The sequence below is a fragment of the Castor canadensis genome, chromosome 2 (genome assembly GCF_047511655.1).
Source record: "Castor canadensis chromosome 2, mCasCan1.hap1v2, whole genome shotgun sequence".
Lineage (NCBI taxonomy): Eukaryota > Metazoa > Chordata > Mammalia > Rodentia > Castoridae > Castor > Castor canadensis.
In genome coordinates this window covers 96,092,006-96,108,342 of record NC_133387.1, presented here as the reverse complement: position 1 = coordinate 96,108,342, position 16,337 = coordinate 96,092,006, and the positions used below count along the sequence as shown (strand labels likewise).

At 43.9% G+C, this 16,337-nt stretch overlaps 1 protein-coding gene across 3 annotated transcripts; it reads right to left on the bottom strand.

Annotated features, from left to right (window-relative positions):
* Nucleotides 1–1,456: 1,456 nt before the first annotated feature.
* Rp9 (RP9 pre-mRNA splicing factor) lies at nucleotides 1,457–15,494 on the bottom strand. Of its 3 annotated transcripts, XM_074065337.1 has the most exons (7): nucleotides 15,236–15,494; nucleotides 9,732–9,762; nucleotides 7,722–7,851; nucleotides 5,488–5,503; nucleotides 3,813–3,867; nucleotides 2,870–2,931; nucleotides 1,457–2,102 (listed from the first exon to the last, which is right to left on the bottom strand). In XM_074065337.1, exons 1-7 carry the CDS (start codon nucleotides 15,385–15,387, stop codon nucleotides 1,904–1,906), a joined length of 645 nt encoding a protein of 214 aa, XP_073921438.1. In that variant the 5' UTR covers nucleotides 15,388–15,494; the 3' UTR covers nucleotides 1,457–1,903. The 3 variants fall into 3 exon arrangements, with proteins under 3 accessions (XP_073921438.1, XP_073921437.1, XP_073921439.1); XM_074065336.1 differs by lacking the exon at nucleotides 3,813–3,867 and having other exon boundaries at nucleotides 5,412–5,503; nucleotides 15,236–15,486; XM_074065338.1 differs by lacking the exons at nucleotides 3,813–3,867; nucleotides 5,488–5,503; nucleotides 9,732–9,762 and having other exon boundaries at nucleotides 15,236–15,493.
* Nucleotides 15,495–16,337: the final 843 nt, after the last annotated feature.

Below are 16,337 nucleotides of genomic sequence, written 5' to 3'. Positions count from 1 at the left end.
TGAGATCCTACAATATTCTGCTGCACACACTTATCAGTGCTGTTGTCAGGAGCATCACCTTGTTGAGGGTGGGATTATAGGCATGACCACAATACCTGGTTTCCCAGGCTTATTTGTTTTTACATAGCAATCTGAATATAGATGCTGAGGAGATGACAAAGATAAGTGGATGGTAATGACCCAGCTGGCCTTTGGTTTTGAAAAACCAAACCCCAGAGTATAGCTAGGTGGGAGGGCACTTGCCTAGACTGGATAAACACTGGAGAAAAAAAAAATTATCACTGCAAATTCTTGGCCATTCCAATCTGGACCTCATGTAGTCCTAAGGTACTATTCCAAAGCCAAGATTGGAGCACTGAGTGATGTGAAGGGTCTGGTATACACCTGGACTGGCTGTTCTTTAAAGAGGATTAATGCACTCCCAAGAGAAGCAGGGAGTGGAGTAGTGAGTTTATGGAACCTTCAATGAATAGTGAACAGCAAAGTCTGTGGTGGCTATGGACCACATTTGCCTTTGAGCAGAATCCAGCTGTATTTTGGCTCAGCAGACAATGCACCTCTCTCTTCCAGTTGTAGGCACCTCCTTGAACTCTGCCGCAGCCCAGTCTAAGCTGTGAGATCATCACAGGTGGGCTGTGCTCATGCAAAAGGAAGATGGAGCCAAGTCTGGTGGCTCACACCTGTAATCCTAGCTACTCAGGAGGCAGAGAGCAGGAGGATCGAGGTTCAAAGCCAGCCCTGGCAAATAGTTCTTGAGACCCTATCTCAGAAAGAAAAAAAAAATCACAAAGGGCTGATGGAGTGGCTCAAGGTATAGGCTCTTAGTTTGAACCCCAAACTCACAAACAAATAAAAAGGAGGCTGAAAGAGTTCGATGTATTCTGGGATGCGGCTAGCTGACCCAGTCTAGTACTTCCCCTGTAAAGTTTTCTGCATCAAAACCTTTGTATAAATCTTGGAACTCCCAGCATGAAGATCCAGGCACATTAATACAACATAACTGCACAAGACTTTTTCATTGCTACTGGAACCGCTCTCCCCAAATCAGCAATTCATGTCAGGTGAATACAAATACACACCTACTGAAGGGCAGTGAGGCCATATGTACTCCATCCATACATAGGATGGTCATTTTCATACCATTACTATCATTATTATTATTATTATTATTGTTAATTGTTATTCTTGGCAGCTGGGGTTTAAACTCAGGGCTTCTCACTTCCTAGGCAGGCACTCTATAATGGTTGAGCCATGCCTCCAAGTCCATACTATTGACTTTAAAAAGAACCTATAGGTCGGCATGCAAACCATCTGTAGGTAAAAAGCCCTGTATGTTCATTAACTTCACTACAAACTGGTAAGACTAGTAGAATGGAAAAAGAGCTTTCATGGTTAAACCTTATGTAGCTTTTAATGTGGGCCTCATGCCCACGTTACTCATGAATAAATAACTACATTTTAAAATAATGAACTTTTATTATCCTCATCGACAGAAAAGGCTCCAGCCTGAGGTCCATGAGAAGTGAGCCGCCCCACCACAGAGGGCAAAAGCTGTGGCACTGCCAGTCAGTGCCTCCTCAGAGTCCTTTCAGCCACCTCCCTGAAGGAGGCCTTTCTAAGGAATCAGACTCAAGTGACCAGCAGGGAGGAGGACACTGAAGAAGCTCCCCTGCCTGGAATCAGCCACATCCCCTGCTAGCACCTGGGAAGGAAGACACAACCCTCTGCTGTGGACTGGCTCCACTGGAAGGTGGGGAGGATGCACAGCTGTGACGACAGATGTCCTCCTCTGGTCTGTGTCCTGTTACTTTCTGATAGCAGCTCCCTCTTTTCTTTGGCCACAGCGTTTGATTTCTGAGAACAAACTGAACTGTTGAGAACTGTTGAACAAGTCAAGTCCATGTCATTGTGAGTCTGAACTCTCACTTGACTTGGAAGATTTATGCTTCCGTTTTTTTTTCTTTTTCTTTTCTTTCTTCCTTTTCTTATGCTTTTCTTTCTTCTTCTTTTTCTTGTGTTTCTCTCTACATTCTGAAGAACTAGAGCTGCTCCCATCCTCATCTGAGGTGGAATCTTCCAGTAACCGTTTTAATTGCTGTATCCTAAACAGAGAAGACTGGTTAAAGAACTGCGATTTTAAACTTAAAACAGTGTGTTTCAATAGGCACATGATTTAAAAGCAGCATTGGGGTGGGAGGGAGAGGAAGTCACGAATAACCACCTCACTAAAAACAACACTTATTTTTCCCTTGTCCTAAATACCTCTGCATATTATGCAACCTCTAGTGGATGCATATTTATTGAAACTTTCCCCTACTGCTCAATTTCATAGTGATGTACTTCCTGAAGAACTACAATTCAATGTGGCAGCTGGAAAAAACAAAAACTCTCCTGTTTTTTATACCCTCTCTTTAATCATGTCTAAGTTGTAACAAAAGGTTAGTTCTTCAATGACACTAAAGGCAGGCTAAATTATACCAGCATCAGGCATAGTGGCACACACCTATAATTCCAGCTTTTAGGGAGGCTGAGGCAGGAAGATTGCAAGTGCAAGGCCAGCCTGGGCTACATGGCAAGGCCCTGTCTCAAAAACAACAAACAAACAAACTACAAGACACCATAAGGTGGGCTGTTCACAACTCCAGTGGTATGAGAGTGCAGGTCCCGTGCAGTGCTTTAAGCAAACCTGAGTGGGGCTGCCTGCACATTCCCAACACTGGCCTGTTCACTGCTGAGTCCTATCTTCCCCATCATTCATAGTTAACGCACCATGTTTACAAAATCATTCCACTAGTATTAGAATAGTTGTTTATAATGTTATATAATTTAAGACTTTAAGAGGACATTGCTATCAGCAGGGAGACCTCACCTTATATCCTTTTCATGTCTTTTATTCTCTCGAATGATGTCATACATAGGATCTTCATGTGCCTTAAAAGTCAGAGAAAGTCAAGATTTGGTTAGTTGCTAGCTAAACAAGAATGAACTTCTTATGTCATTGAAACCAGTATTTGATGTAGCTTGTTTTCTTTTTTAAAGACAAGAGTCTCATGCATCCCAGGCTGGCCTCCATCCCCTTGCTGGGATTAGAAGCGTGTACCACTATGCCCAGCTTGATGTAGCCTTATAGTCAACATATTCCACCCCATTTAAAGGACCTTGTCACTATAAACTAATTAAGACTACAAAAATACTCCAGTTAGAAAACTATAGGAAATAATTAAGTATTCTTTATGAGGAAATAACCGAATGAACAGTGGCATGATTCTTGTACAGAAGAAGCACTCAAGTTAATTTTTTTTTTTTTTGGTCTATGTGGATAACATTGACCAAGAGGCAGAGCATTAACTAAAAAAAACTGAATTGTGAAGTGATGTGTAAGAAAGATCCATTCGTGAGTACATATAATGCATGCTACAAACTCCAAAAATGTCTGGAAATACATGCACCAAATCCTTGCTGCAGACCCCTCTGGGAAGGGAGGCAAGATTAGACTTGGTAAAAACTTACTGAGGCTTATTTCATTTAATAAAGGTAATGTATTCTTTTATTATGTACACAATTTAAAGTGGTTTTAAGTACTTAAATATAAGAATACATGTAGGAGAAATAGAGTAAGTGAATTATCTCAATTAAAAAAGATAGCAGGCAGGGTGGGGAGGGGGCTGACGGGAAGACAATAGGCGCAATATATATAATGTACAATATAAGTCTAATTGGAATTGACACTATGACTCCTCCCTGAATAATGAATATTCCCTAATAAAAAATTTATAAAAATAAAAAAGATAGCAGGGTGTGGTGGTACATGCCTGTAATCCTAGGTCTCCAGAAGCTGAGGCAGGAAGATCTAGATTTTGAGGCCACCTGGGAGACACAGTGAGAAGCAGTCTCAAAAGAAGAAAACAATGACAACAACAAAGGCTGTCAGCGGTACAGCATTTACACAGCATGCACAGGCCCTGGTTCAATCCCACCCCCACAATGCACACAAACAAGCCAACTACATGGCTTGTGGAAATAGCTGACCATTGACTGGAACTTCTGAAACTGTGAGCCCAAGAAAATCTTTCATCCCTTTCAGCTGTTTTCTCAAGTATTTTATTACAGTGAAGAAAAATGACTAAATGTTTAATACAAATAATGTATTGAAGGCTGGAGACATAGCTCAATAGAAGGCATGCCTAGCATTACCAATTCCTGAGAGCAATCCCTAGCACCACCAAACAAATTTAATAATCTATTATCACCAGAGATAATTACTGTTTGCTCTTTAGTGTATTTCTTCTGTTTAGTATCCAGCAATTTATGAAAATTTGAATCATGTGATGTATATACACATAACTTTTTCACTTAGGTTTTATGACTATTTTCCCATAACATTATGTATTCTTGTAAATCAAAATTCTAGGGCTATGGGTGTAGGGTGCTTATTTAGTGTGCACGAGGCCCTGGGTTTGATCTCCAGCACCACAAATACAGAGGTTTTAGAGAATGTTTGATTTTTTGTTTTGTTTTGTTTTAGAGATAAGTTTTTATTTTGTAGCCCAGGCTGGCCTCAAATTCGGGATTCTGACTCAGCCTCGTGAATGCTGGGATTACAAGTGAACAGTACCACACCTAGCACTACTGACTCCATTCTGGTACATGCTAACACCACCAGTACATTCACACAGGTGCACGGAAGAAGCTACTGAGTGATAAATTAATACCTGTAAGGCATGAGTCTGTAAAAATATAGTGAGGAAATGTGCATTTTTGCTTAAAAATACATGAACCTGGGAAATGAAAACCCTCATTTTAGTAATGAAACATGACTTCATATAAAAAGTCAATAGGGAGTCTGCTTTAAAAAAAAATTACTATTCTTAAGGTATGAGTAAAGAGCATTTGTTTTTAGCCATATGGGGGACTGAACCCAGGGCCTACATGTGCTAGGCAGGCACAGTCTACCATTGAGCTATATATACTCTAAACCCCTTAATCTCCCTACTCTTCAGGCCACACTTGAACTTGAGATGCTTTATCCTCTTCAGCTCACTGTTTAACAGTGTATGCTACCACAGCTAGATTAAAAAAAAAATTATTTGGTGACTATATCTCACTAAGTTGCCCAGGCTGGCCTTGTGATCCTCTTGCTACAGCCTCCTGTGTAGCCACAACGCCTAGCTAAATAAAAGAGTATTTTAACAGAAGTTAGTTTTTTGTTAAAGAGCTAATCTATCACATAAATGCCTAACATAATAACATAAATAAATGCATCACATAATAACATAAAATAACATCTGATACTGTGGCCAAAAGGCTTCAGGGAAATATTTTTACAGAACATTCATTTCACTGGTGACTCCCTGCCTCATTGATATGCCTGTCTCTGATAAAGTCAAGGTGACACTGCAGGTTTTACTTACTACTCTGAACTGTTCTAACTTTTGGTTGCCTTTGATAAAGAAAGGGCATTCTTTGTCGCCTGTTCGGTGACCATACCGTTTGCAACGCCAACCTAAAAGCAAAGAAAAAGGGAAATAGTTCTGTAAGGTAAGTTTCATCTCATCAAGATGATGTTTCAGTAAATTAAAATTTGTCTTCATTAGACAATTCTAAAAGCAAAGGCAATCAGTGGGCGGATGAAACATGAACGATCCCAAAAATAGAGATAAACTAATTGCTTACCCAAACACCTTTAAATCTTGTAGCTTTAGGAATGAATATTCCATCATCAAATATTTATGAAGCAATTTAATGCAAAAGTACCACAAAATGTGAATTTATCTGTAGTGTGTCTCACTGTATCTTTGAGAGCTTGTTTGGAGGTTCTAGCAGGGGAGCACAGCTATTTGTATACCCTTGACCGAAGAATGGTCCTCCTCTATCGGGGATGGTCATCCTCTTCGACTAAGCGCGCAGCATAGGGTGGGACGCACATGGAGCAGTGAGGGAGGAAGGGGACACCCGCCTAGCAGCCAGATCAGCCGAATCAACCCTGGCAATCAATGGGGTGACAGATGTCGTAGCCAGATCACCCTCACATCCTCACTGTATCTTTGAGAGTAGTCTTTTCTATTCATCAAATGACTTTGATTCTGGACGCTGGGGGTACAGGTCAGTGGTAGAGCACATGCTTAGCAAGCTCAAAGCCCTGGGTAATCTCAGCATTCCTAGAATGGCTTAATTATTAGGTATGGATACTCACTCCACTCCCCACTTGAGATGGAGTCTTGCTATGTTGCCCAGGTTGCTGGTCTTAAAACTCTCAGACTCAAGTGATCCTCCTGCCTCAAGCTCCCACGTGCTGGGAGAATAGGAGCACACCACCATTCAGGCCTTAGAGCCCTCACTTTTTTCTTTTTCAGACACGGTCTTCCTATGTAGCCCAGGCTGGCCTCAAACTCATAATCCTGCTGCTTCAGTCTCCTACATGCTGGGATCCAGGCTTGGGGCTACCACACCCAGCAATCCCCCATTTGTAAGTAAACAAAATTTTAAGTTCTGTTAAAATGTTAATACCATCAGGACTCTAGAATAACTTTACTGCAGAACAAGGAAACTGTACTATCTAAACAGGTTTATTATTATAAGTAGAAACAGGCTCTGATGAGGCGCAGACATAACGGTGGAGTGAGTGTGTGTGTGTTTCTGGTCAACAACGGGAAATTCCTTGAGAAATTTTAACAAATATGGACTTGACATTAGGCGAGAAGGTGTGGGAAAGCAAATGGTGTTTGGTGTGTGAAGCAGGAATGGTGAGATCCTTGCTGCTTCTCTCACCTGTTTTCATTCTCTCAGACCCATCTAGAATTGAAGTAAATCAGATTATACAGGGATGGCAAGCTAGGTGAAAGCCTGCATTTGGGACTGACAAGGACAGGAAGAGATTACAAGTAAAATCAGCCTAGAAGTCTGTGCTGCAACTACAGAAAACGTATCATGAAAAGGAAACAGAGATGTATATATGTATTCACTTATTTATTTATCTGCAGCACTGGGGGGTTGAACTTGGGCCTTGTGCTGAGCCACTCTGCCAGCCCTTCCTGTGTCAGTGATTTTTGAGATAGGGTCTTTCTTTATGCCTAGGCCAGCCTGGATTATGAGCCTCCTGTTTGCATTTCTCCACATAGCTGGGGTGCCAGGTGTGTGCCACCATGCCCAGCCATTGGTTGAGATGGGATCTTAAGGACTTTTTACCTGGTCTGGCCGTTAATCTCGATCCTCTTGATCTTTGCCTCCCAAATACCTGGGATTATGAATGTGAGCCATGGCACCTGGCTCCCTTTTTATTTATTTATTCTTTTTTGGCAGTACGGGGGTTTGAACTTAGGGCCTCACACTTGCTAGGCAGGCACTCTACCACATGAGCTGTTTCACCAACCCTTTTTTGTGCTGGGTATTTTTTTAGATAGATTCTTGCAAACTATTTGCCTGAGCTGGCCTCAAAACTTGATCCTCCGGATCTGGCCTCTCAAGTAGTTAGAATTATAGGCATGAGCCACTAGTGCCTGGCTTGAAGTCACTCTCTTGCACACATGCTTCTTCTGCACATAACCAGTTCTCCTTCTCTACATCTGTATGGAAGATGCCAGGATACTGATGCCATGCTCTCTGGGAATTGTGAGCCAAATAAATCTCTTTGAAGGTTAGAGCAACCTTCCCTCTGTTATCTTGATATAGCATTAGAAAACAGACTATGTTTCAAGACTGTTATTGAAACTCTCCACACTCACACTGCATAACTTTGACTTCTTTCCCCAGTGGCATCCATAGTCCTTTAGTTGGCGCATGAGCCAGAAATTCCCTGGCGTGCTCATTGCCTGGTACATCTGGTATACAGTCTTCTGGCTTAGTCTCATCTTCCTACACAAAGGAAACAGAGTATAAATCACATAGCAAAAATCACTGGAATTCTCCCCTTCCTGCTGAGGAACCCACAAGGCCTGGTTTTCTCCTGCACTGTGGACACAAGGTCACCCTCAGCCACCCCCATAAACTGGAGAGAAAGAAGTTACATTAGTGAGCAAGAAGAGAAGGATGCCTGAAAACCAATGCAGCTGCAACTGGAGGAAAGGCACTGGTTAAACACAAGTCTGTCTTCACACAGGCATGATCTGTGACTGCCACATTCTATTACACTCTATGACCAAAAAAAGGTTTCACTATCTCAAAATTTGTGGAAGCAGGCAAGGCGTAAGAATTAAAGTAAGCCAGGTTTTCTGGAACATGAGACATAAATTGTGTTGTTAAAACAGCTCACTAAGGCCATATGGCCACTGTCACAGTCACAGTCACAGACAGGTGCTGTGCCTCTGAAAGGCATTTCACCCCTGACTAACTATATTTACAATTAAAGCGTTTCTTCACTTTCTTATTATTTAAAAGCTTTTACGAATATTAAGTTTATACCAGAAGAGTGAGTTTTAAGTCTTTTTAAATTGAAAGTTACCAAACAGCAAGTCTTTTGCCCTTTGCCTGCTGCTCTCAGGCAGTGACACTCTGAGACTGGGTGGCTAGAAAGCTGGGCAGCAGTCCCAGTTCAGGAGGTCTGAGGGGAGGAGCTCTAGGTCTCCTTCAAGGATGCTCTGAGTTGAGGACACTCAAGACCCGAGTCCAGGGTACCGAGGAGCTGGCTGGGTGAGGCTGACAAGGCAAACGGGGCGGCAGACCTTTGAGAACATGCGGCCAGTGAGGGAACCACAGCTGATACAATTTCCTCAAAAGCTCAGGCGTGTGAGAAAGCCCAAAATTAGGACCTGACTGACATCTGCAAGGAAGAAACAATGTTCTCACATCAGTAGATTTAAATCCTCATGTTAAGCCAGGTGTGGTGGTACACAGCTGTAATCTAAGCATTTGGGAGGCTGAGACAGGAGGACTGTGAGTTCCAGGTCAGTCAGGGGTGCATAGCAAGCCACTTCCTCAAAAAACAAGAAACAACAAATCTCATGCAGCCATTTTTCCTAACATGTTACTGAGGCAGAGCTGGGCTCATGCCTATAATCCTAGCTTCTTGGGAAGCTAAGATCAGGAGGACTGCAGCTCCAGCCTGGGCAAATAGTTTGTAAGACCCCATCTCCAAAACACCAGAGTAAAATGGACTGGAGGTGTGGCTCAAGTGGGAGAGCACCTGCTCTACAAGCCCTGACACCCTGAGTTCAAGCCCCAGTACCACAAAAAAAAAAAAAAAAAAAGTACTGAGCCAGCAATTACAGTAAGCCCACCTTATGCCCAGATTTTATCACATGCAGATTTGACCAAGTACACTCACAAAAAAAAAAAAAAAAAAAAGCGAAAAGCAAATTTCAAAAACAAAACAATTAAAAATTCCTGGCATGCCGTTACACAGCTCAGTGGATGTGGAGAAGTTCTCAGTCAATCCTGTGTTATCATCTTTGTGTTTAAATCTTTGTGTGATCTTCATTTCCCTGCCACTAATTTTTAAAAATATGCCTCCCAAAAGGCAAAAGGTGCCCATAAGCAAGATAAAAGTGAATGTGCTTAATTTAAGTGAAAAAATAACAATTTGAGTCTTGTTAAAAGGCAGCATGTCTTTAGCAGAAGTTTGGCAGTGTGGTGGGAAAAATGAATCAAGCGTCTGCAGTACAGCACTGAACTCTATGCATCCTGAACGTGAATGTCTTTCACTCAATGGTGGTGTCCTTGGAACCATATACCCATGAATACCAAGGGTCCACTACGTGTGTAAATGGAACAACCAAGAGTATGAACTTCATGCTTACCTTGATAAGACCAGGTGGAGGTCTTTCATAACTAGAAAATAAAAAACAAAAAGGAAAACTTCATCAACCATGTTAATAGAAACATAACACACAAAATTAATGTGAACCAGAAATATAGGGCTTTTTGTCAGTGATTTAGTAACAATAAGATTTCACATCTGGTTTGCAGACCAAGAGTCTGGCCAGTCGTCCATCCATCCATCCACGGGACTGGGGTTTGAAACTAAGAGTTCATGCTTACAAAGCCTGCACTCTATCAATTGAGTCACACCTCCAGCCCATTTTGTTCTTGTTATTCTATGGAGATAGGGGTCTCACGAACTATTTACCAGGGCTGGCCTTGATCCCTGATCCTCCCTATTTTAGCTTCCCAAAGTAGCTAGGATTACAGGTGTGAGCCACCAAGCGCCCAACACAGGAATCACCTTCAGAGCAGAAAGCTTCCCTTGCCTGTGTTCAGCTGCACCTAGTCATACACTGACCAGGGCTTCCTTATTTCCATTCATGGGCTCACTTAGTAGAAACCCAGAAAGTTGGCCATGAAAGTGTACATTTTGCGCAAGTGGCTAGGCAGGAAGCACATGTACTGTGCAACTGTGCACTCAAAGAGCAGCTCTCCAGCTCTTCAAGAGATTTGTACCACCTCCACAAGGAGTTAATACATGAATGATGTTAGCTCAGATCTGAGCTTTACCCCTCTGAACTGCCAGAGAAGGACTCATGTTAACACTTCAGAGTGGCTGCAAAGGATAGAAACATTAATGATGTATGTTTTCCTCATTCTGATTCTCCATTTATGCACAGTTTAATGGGTCCTTCAAAAGAAAATAAAAATTAGATGTGGGAGTCAAGGAGAGGAACACAACATAGCAGACGATCTATGAGACATCCCATGACTCACTAATCCAGAGCTTTTCTAAGGGTCAGGAGGATCTGTCCCCTGAAGGTTACATAGTTAAGGACTGAGTCTGAACAGAATTAGCTTCTTAGATTAGTTTTGCTGTTTCCAAAGCAGATGCTTAAAATATTTTCTAAAGGAAAGCTGTGGTATTACATAGGACTAATGTAGCAAAACAACAGAAATCTGGATAATTTGGCAAGACGATACAGTTCACTGGTAATAATTCATTAGTGACATTAATGCAATGCCTTATGCATCAGACTGAAGCAAGTTTGGTAGTAAAACATTTAAAACCAAAAATCCAATAAACACATCATTTTGATCCCTAAGAGTTGTATAAACAACATATGGCCAATTAAATTGAGGTCCAAATACATGAATAAATGTAACTGTTCTTGCCAAGATGAAAAGGGATTTCATTTTGAAATGTGTTATTATTAGCAATGTATTCCCTAAAAAGTCTGTTTTACAACTGGTTTCTTAAGTCTAAAGATAGAAGGTAGATGTTTATTACTCTAGCTATCCAATTCACTAATGTGGCACATTTAAAAAGATACAATCAGATTAAAAAAAAAAAAGAATACAGAGAATCAATGGCATTATCACAATGAACCTCCCTTATACTATTAATGTATGCTAACAAAAAAGAAAAAAATATGTCTCAAAGTTTATCGTAATATTTAAGTACTAAATATAATTAGAAACTGGAATATGTTCAGTGCAGCTTAGCATTTGTGCTCTGACCTAAAGCCCTGGCATCAAAACCCCCAGGAATGATAAAACAATGACAAAACAAAACACAAAAACCAACAACTAAAAAAACAAACACTGGTAAAAATCTATTATTTGGTATCATCTGAGAAACCTTACTGTGAAGTCACTGAATTTCTAATAAGTAGGTCTGAGAAATAAGAAGAATAAATTATGTAAGAAGAGGACATCTTCTCAATCTGTATTTTTTCATTTTCTGCTTTGTAGCCCAAACTTACAATCTTCCTGCCTCAGTCTCCCAAATACTGGGATTACAAATGTGGCTAAGAAATATTAATTTTGTGAAGTAGTTTAAATTATTTTTGTGTTTTTCAGCATTGAGGTGGGATTTAAGAAGAGTCCCTCTCTACTCTATGGAATCATTCTTACAGCTGCCTCCACTGGACTATGACACAGAAACAAAACAGCACACACACCCAGAAAGTCTTTCCTGTCATCCCAGAAGCTGGACCACGGTAGTCTATGATCAAAAAGAAAAAACTGCTGTGAAAACTGAGGAGACCACATCAGGGAAGCAGAAACTTGAAACACATTTGTAAAAATCCACCATGCAGATTTAACATGGCTGGGTGACTAACATGCTATCTGTCTTCCTCTCCAGGCGCTTTTAAAATAATACTAAAAGACAGGACAGTGGCATAACCCTGTAATCCCAGCACTTGGGAGCTGGCTGAGGCAGCAAGGTCAAGAGTTCGAGGTCAGTGTGGGCTACATAGTGAGACCTGTCTCAAAACAAAACAAAACAAAACAAAGCAAAAAGACCAGGTCAGTGGCTCATATTTGTAATCCCAGCTACTTGGGAGGTAAGAGAGCTGGAAGATCTTGGTTAACGGTAAGGCTGGAGAAGGAAGAGAAGGAAGAGAGTGAGATCCAATCTCAACCAAAAAAGCTGGGCATGGTGGTCAGGGTTATTCTGGTAGCATAAATAGGACAGAGGTCCAGACAGCCCAGGTGTAAATGAAGACTCTTTAGCTAAAGCAGAATGGGCTGGGGGGAGGGAGGGGAGCATGGCTCCAGTGGTAGAGCATCTGCCTAGCAAGCACAAGGCCCTGAATTCAAACCCCAGTATCACAAAAAGGAAAAAAAAAAAGTGAGTGAAAAAGCCACACGTGTTATCCTGAAAGCAGATATTAAAGAAAGATATCAACAAACGTGGCAAGTGGAAAGTTAACAACAGATTTCTTTGGTGGAGGCAAGTTAGAGTATTCAGAACATAGGTGTTGGGAGTATGGACAGGGAGGGACTGAAGCTACCAGTCTGCTCTTTCCCTACAGCCAGGAAGAGCCAGTGTGATCCTTCAAGGAGACCACAGGCTTAGTCCCCTCCCACTCCAGACCCCTGGTAGCTGGTCATATATTCGCAGCCTCCATGCAGAGGACTAAAGGTTCTTCCATGGAGAACCTGCAGAACCAGGAAAAGGTCTCCACCTACTGACATCTGGGACCTCTCTAAAGTGAAGCTATCTAGTCAACAAAGGAACACTTTCTTTTTCTGTCCCTCACAGACAGCCTCCTGTTGAAAAGAATACTAGGGTGCCTCAGTCTTAAATATGAGTACACTCAAGGACACTGAGACATTAGAGAAAGGAAAACAAACCAACATCAAATGGAAGACAGAAATAAAAAGAAAAGGCAAATAAGAAACATTGGGGGTGGCTCGCACCTGTAATCAATCCTGACTACTCAGGAGGCAGACATCAGGAGGATTGTGGTTTGAAGCCAGCCGGGGCAAGTAGTTCTTTGAGACCTGATCTCAAAAAACTCTTCACAAAAACAGGGCTGGTGGAGTGGCTCAAGGTGAAGGCTCTGAGTTCAAGTCCTAGTACCTCAAAAAGAAACCAGAAACACTGGGAGCAAGCTTGGCTCAAGAGGCAGAGCACCTGCCTAGCAAGCAAGAGGCTCTGAGTTCAAACGCCAGTGCTACCAAACAAAAAAATTTCATAAGAAACAGTGGGTGCTGGTGGCTCACGTTTGTAATCCTACCTATTTGGGTGGCTGAGATTGGGAGGATAAAGGCTAGCCCTTGACAAATAGGTTGCAAGACCCCAGACCCAAGTCCCACCAACAAAACAAAACAACTGGCAATAGAGAGCAAAAGAAAATGAAACAAACAAAAAAACCCCAACGTGTGTATTTCATTGATAAAACAAGAACAGGATGTTATGAAAAAGCAAGGGTCAGAACAAGAGAAAGGGCTTAATCTAATTTTTTTTTTTTTTTGCAGTACTGGGGCTTGAGCTCAGGGCCTTCACTTTGAGCCACTCCACCAGCCCTATTTTTTTGTGAAGTGTTTTTCAAGATAGGGTCTTGTGAACTTTTTGCCTGGGATGGCTTTGAAAGTGGGTACTCCTGATCTCTGCCTCCTGAGTAGCTAGGATTACAGGCATGAGTTACCAGCGCCCAGCTCTAACCTCCTATCTTGAGGCAGGATGAGGAGATAGGGAAATTATATATGATAAATAATATTTAAAAAAAGCACCAGACTCAGAAATCAGAAGCAAGAAGTAAACTGAAAAGCCAGAGCAGTTTGCCCCCTCCCATCACTTCCTTTTAGATGCCAAGTTGCAAGAACAGGAAGCCATAAAGGGGCTATCTGCATCTGCCTTCTCCTTGGAGATATTATGCTGCAAAGCTCCTTGAATGAGTAAAAACAAAAATCCTGGCGGGCATGTCTAGCAAAGGGAAGTTTGGAAACGCACCTGTGGCCCTATGGTTTGGGTAGGCCACATGGAATTTCCGTGACTTAGAATAAACAGCACCCAGAACCACTGTCTAATGATTAGGAGTTGCTAGATGACATGACCACCTGTATCCCCAGCTCCAATATGAACACTGCAGATAAGATCTGCCATTTGGAGTCTTTACTTCCATTTCCTGCCTGGGGAGCAGGAAATGTTTCTCCCTTTTTCCATTTCTCACTACTTTTTCTGTTATATACAATAAGTCCGTGTTCAAACTTCCACCTTGTGAGACTCCTTTAATTCTTTTCATGTGTGGCTCTCAAGTTCCTGTGACTTTTGTGTGGAAACTAGAATCCCCTCATCTGGTAACATCCTGATGTTTGTGCTGGAGTCAGGACAGACCCCCAGTTTAAACTGCAAGAGATTTTAATGCCTCACCCCAAAATATGCCACCCCACATAATGACTACTCTGAGCCAAAAGAAACTGAGTTCCAGCCAACACAGAGCACTGTCTTCGGAAGGGTTACTCTAAAGTAAGGTGTAAGACCCCTCCCTTTTCTACAGAGAACTTTGTACTAGGAAGGGGGTCACCATATGGAGGCAGCTGCCTGCAGTCCCCACGGGGGAGCTCGTTTTCAACCGGCCCCTCCCTCCCACGTGTCCCTCCGTCCCCCAGAAGCCACAGCCCCACGCCTGGTCCTGAGTCGCATGAGTTAAAGTGGCTTTTTTCTTCTCGGTCTGTCTTACGTCCACCTCGGGCTTCCTCCTATGTCAATTCAATCCGTGGCACTGTCCGTCCCCTGCGCTGGCTCCCCAAGTCGTGGAGACCCCGCGCTCCCGGACCGGGCCGGCGCCTCCTGTCGCCCGGAACCGAGGCCTGAGGCCCTGCTCACCCAGATTCCGCACCCGGCGACAGCGCCCGGGCCGCAGAGATCAAGGCCGGCGCCGCCGTCCGCTGCCCCCCCGGGGTCCCCGAGCGACCCCGACCGCGAGACCCGGGCTCTCCGCCGACGGCCTCGGCTCCCCCAGCGGCCAAAGCCAGAGCCGCGCCGCCGTCCCCGCGCCGAGCCCGGCCACCCGCGCCCCGCCGTCCTCGGGGATCCGAGGCCCGAGGCCCAGCCCGCGACGCCGCCCGCGCCCCGCGGACTCACAAGGACTCCAGGTGCTGGAGCTGCTGCAGCTGCTGCGCGTCGTGCCGCCGCCGCCTCTGCTCTCGGCGCCGCCGCCGCTCCTGCTCCGCCGACTCCCGCGGCCGCCGCGCGCCCCCCACCCCCGCGTCGTCGCGCTCCGGCCTGGACGACATCGCGGCACCGCGGCCGCCCGGACGGGGGCCGGTGTCCCAACCGAGGCCGCCCGGCCCCCGCCTTCCCGCGGCGGGCCCCCAAGCCCAAGTGTGGAGCCAAGCTGCCCGCAGTCAGGCCCGCGGGCGCCCCCTGGCGGCGTCGGGAGCGAGGCGGGGGCGGAGCCTGCGATGACTTCCTGGTGCGCGGGGCCTTAAGCCACGCCCCCTCTGAGACCTGCTGCCTTGAAAGTCACGTGAATCGTTATCTATTCCTTCCCCCTCCCCTCACCCCCCACACCCTGCCGCTCTGTCCCTGTCTCCGTTAGACACACAGTTTATAACGGTAGGATTCATCCATATGTGGCCCAGGCTTGGCGTTAAACTGGAGATCCTTCTGCTCCTGTCGCCTGAGAGCTGGGAGTAAAGATGGTACACCACCTGTCCTAGCACCAGGATTCATCCAATTTGGGAAGAAAGTTAGACTCTTCGTGATAATTCTTCAGTTTTCCAGAGCATGTAGTCTAGGATTAAAACATACACAATGTATATTGTGCTTACCAGACTTTGGGTGCTGCAAACAAAAAAATAAAAGCTAATGTATACTCGACATGTATTATCTGCTATCATTAACCTAATTCTTTATAAAGAGTTGATTTAATCTTTAAAAATTTCCAGGTAGGCCTGACAGCAATGGCTAGGCTGTAATCCTAGCTACTCAAGAGGCAGAGATCAGGATGATTTATTGGAAGCCAAACTGGTAAATAGTTCCTGTGACCCTATCTCAGCAAACCCTTCAGTAAAAAGGCTGATGGAGTGGCTCAAGATGATGGCCCTGAGTTCAAGCCCCAGTACCGCAGAAAAAAAAAAAGAAAGAAAGAAATTACCAGGCGCTAGTGGCAGTGCCTGTAATTCTAGCTACATTGGGAGGCTGAGTTCTGCAGGATCTCAGTTAAAGCCCAGCCAGGGCAAAT

What these genes read in the sequence shown, in the direction of transcription:
- Rp9 (XM_074065336.1), bottom strand. Translation starts at nt 15,387, where the DNA reads ATGTCGTCCAGGCCGGAGCGCGACGACGCGGGGGTGGGGGGCGCGCGG. An exon ending in CTCCACCTGGTCTTATCAAG is followed by an intron (nt 7,852 to 9,731) that starts GTAAGCATGAAG and finishes TCCTTTGTGTAG; the next exon opens with GAAGATGAGACTAAGCCAGA. An exon ending in AGTTAGAACAGTTCAGAGTA is followed by an intron (nt 2,932 to 5,411) that starts GTAAGTAAAACC and finishes CTGACTTTTAAG; the next exon opens with GCACATGAAGATCCTATGTA.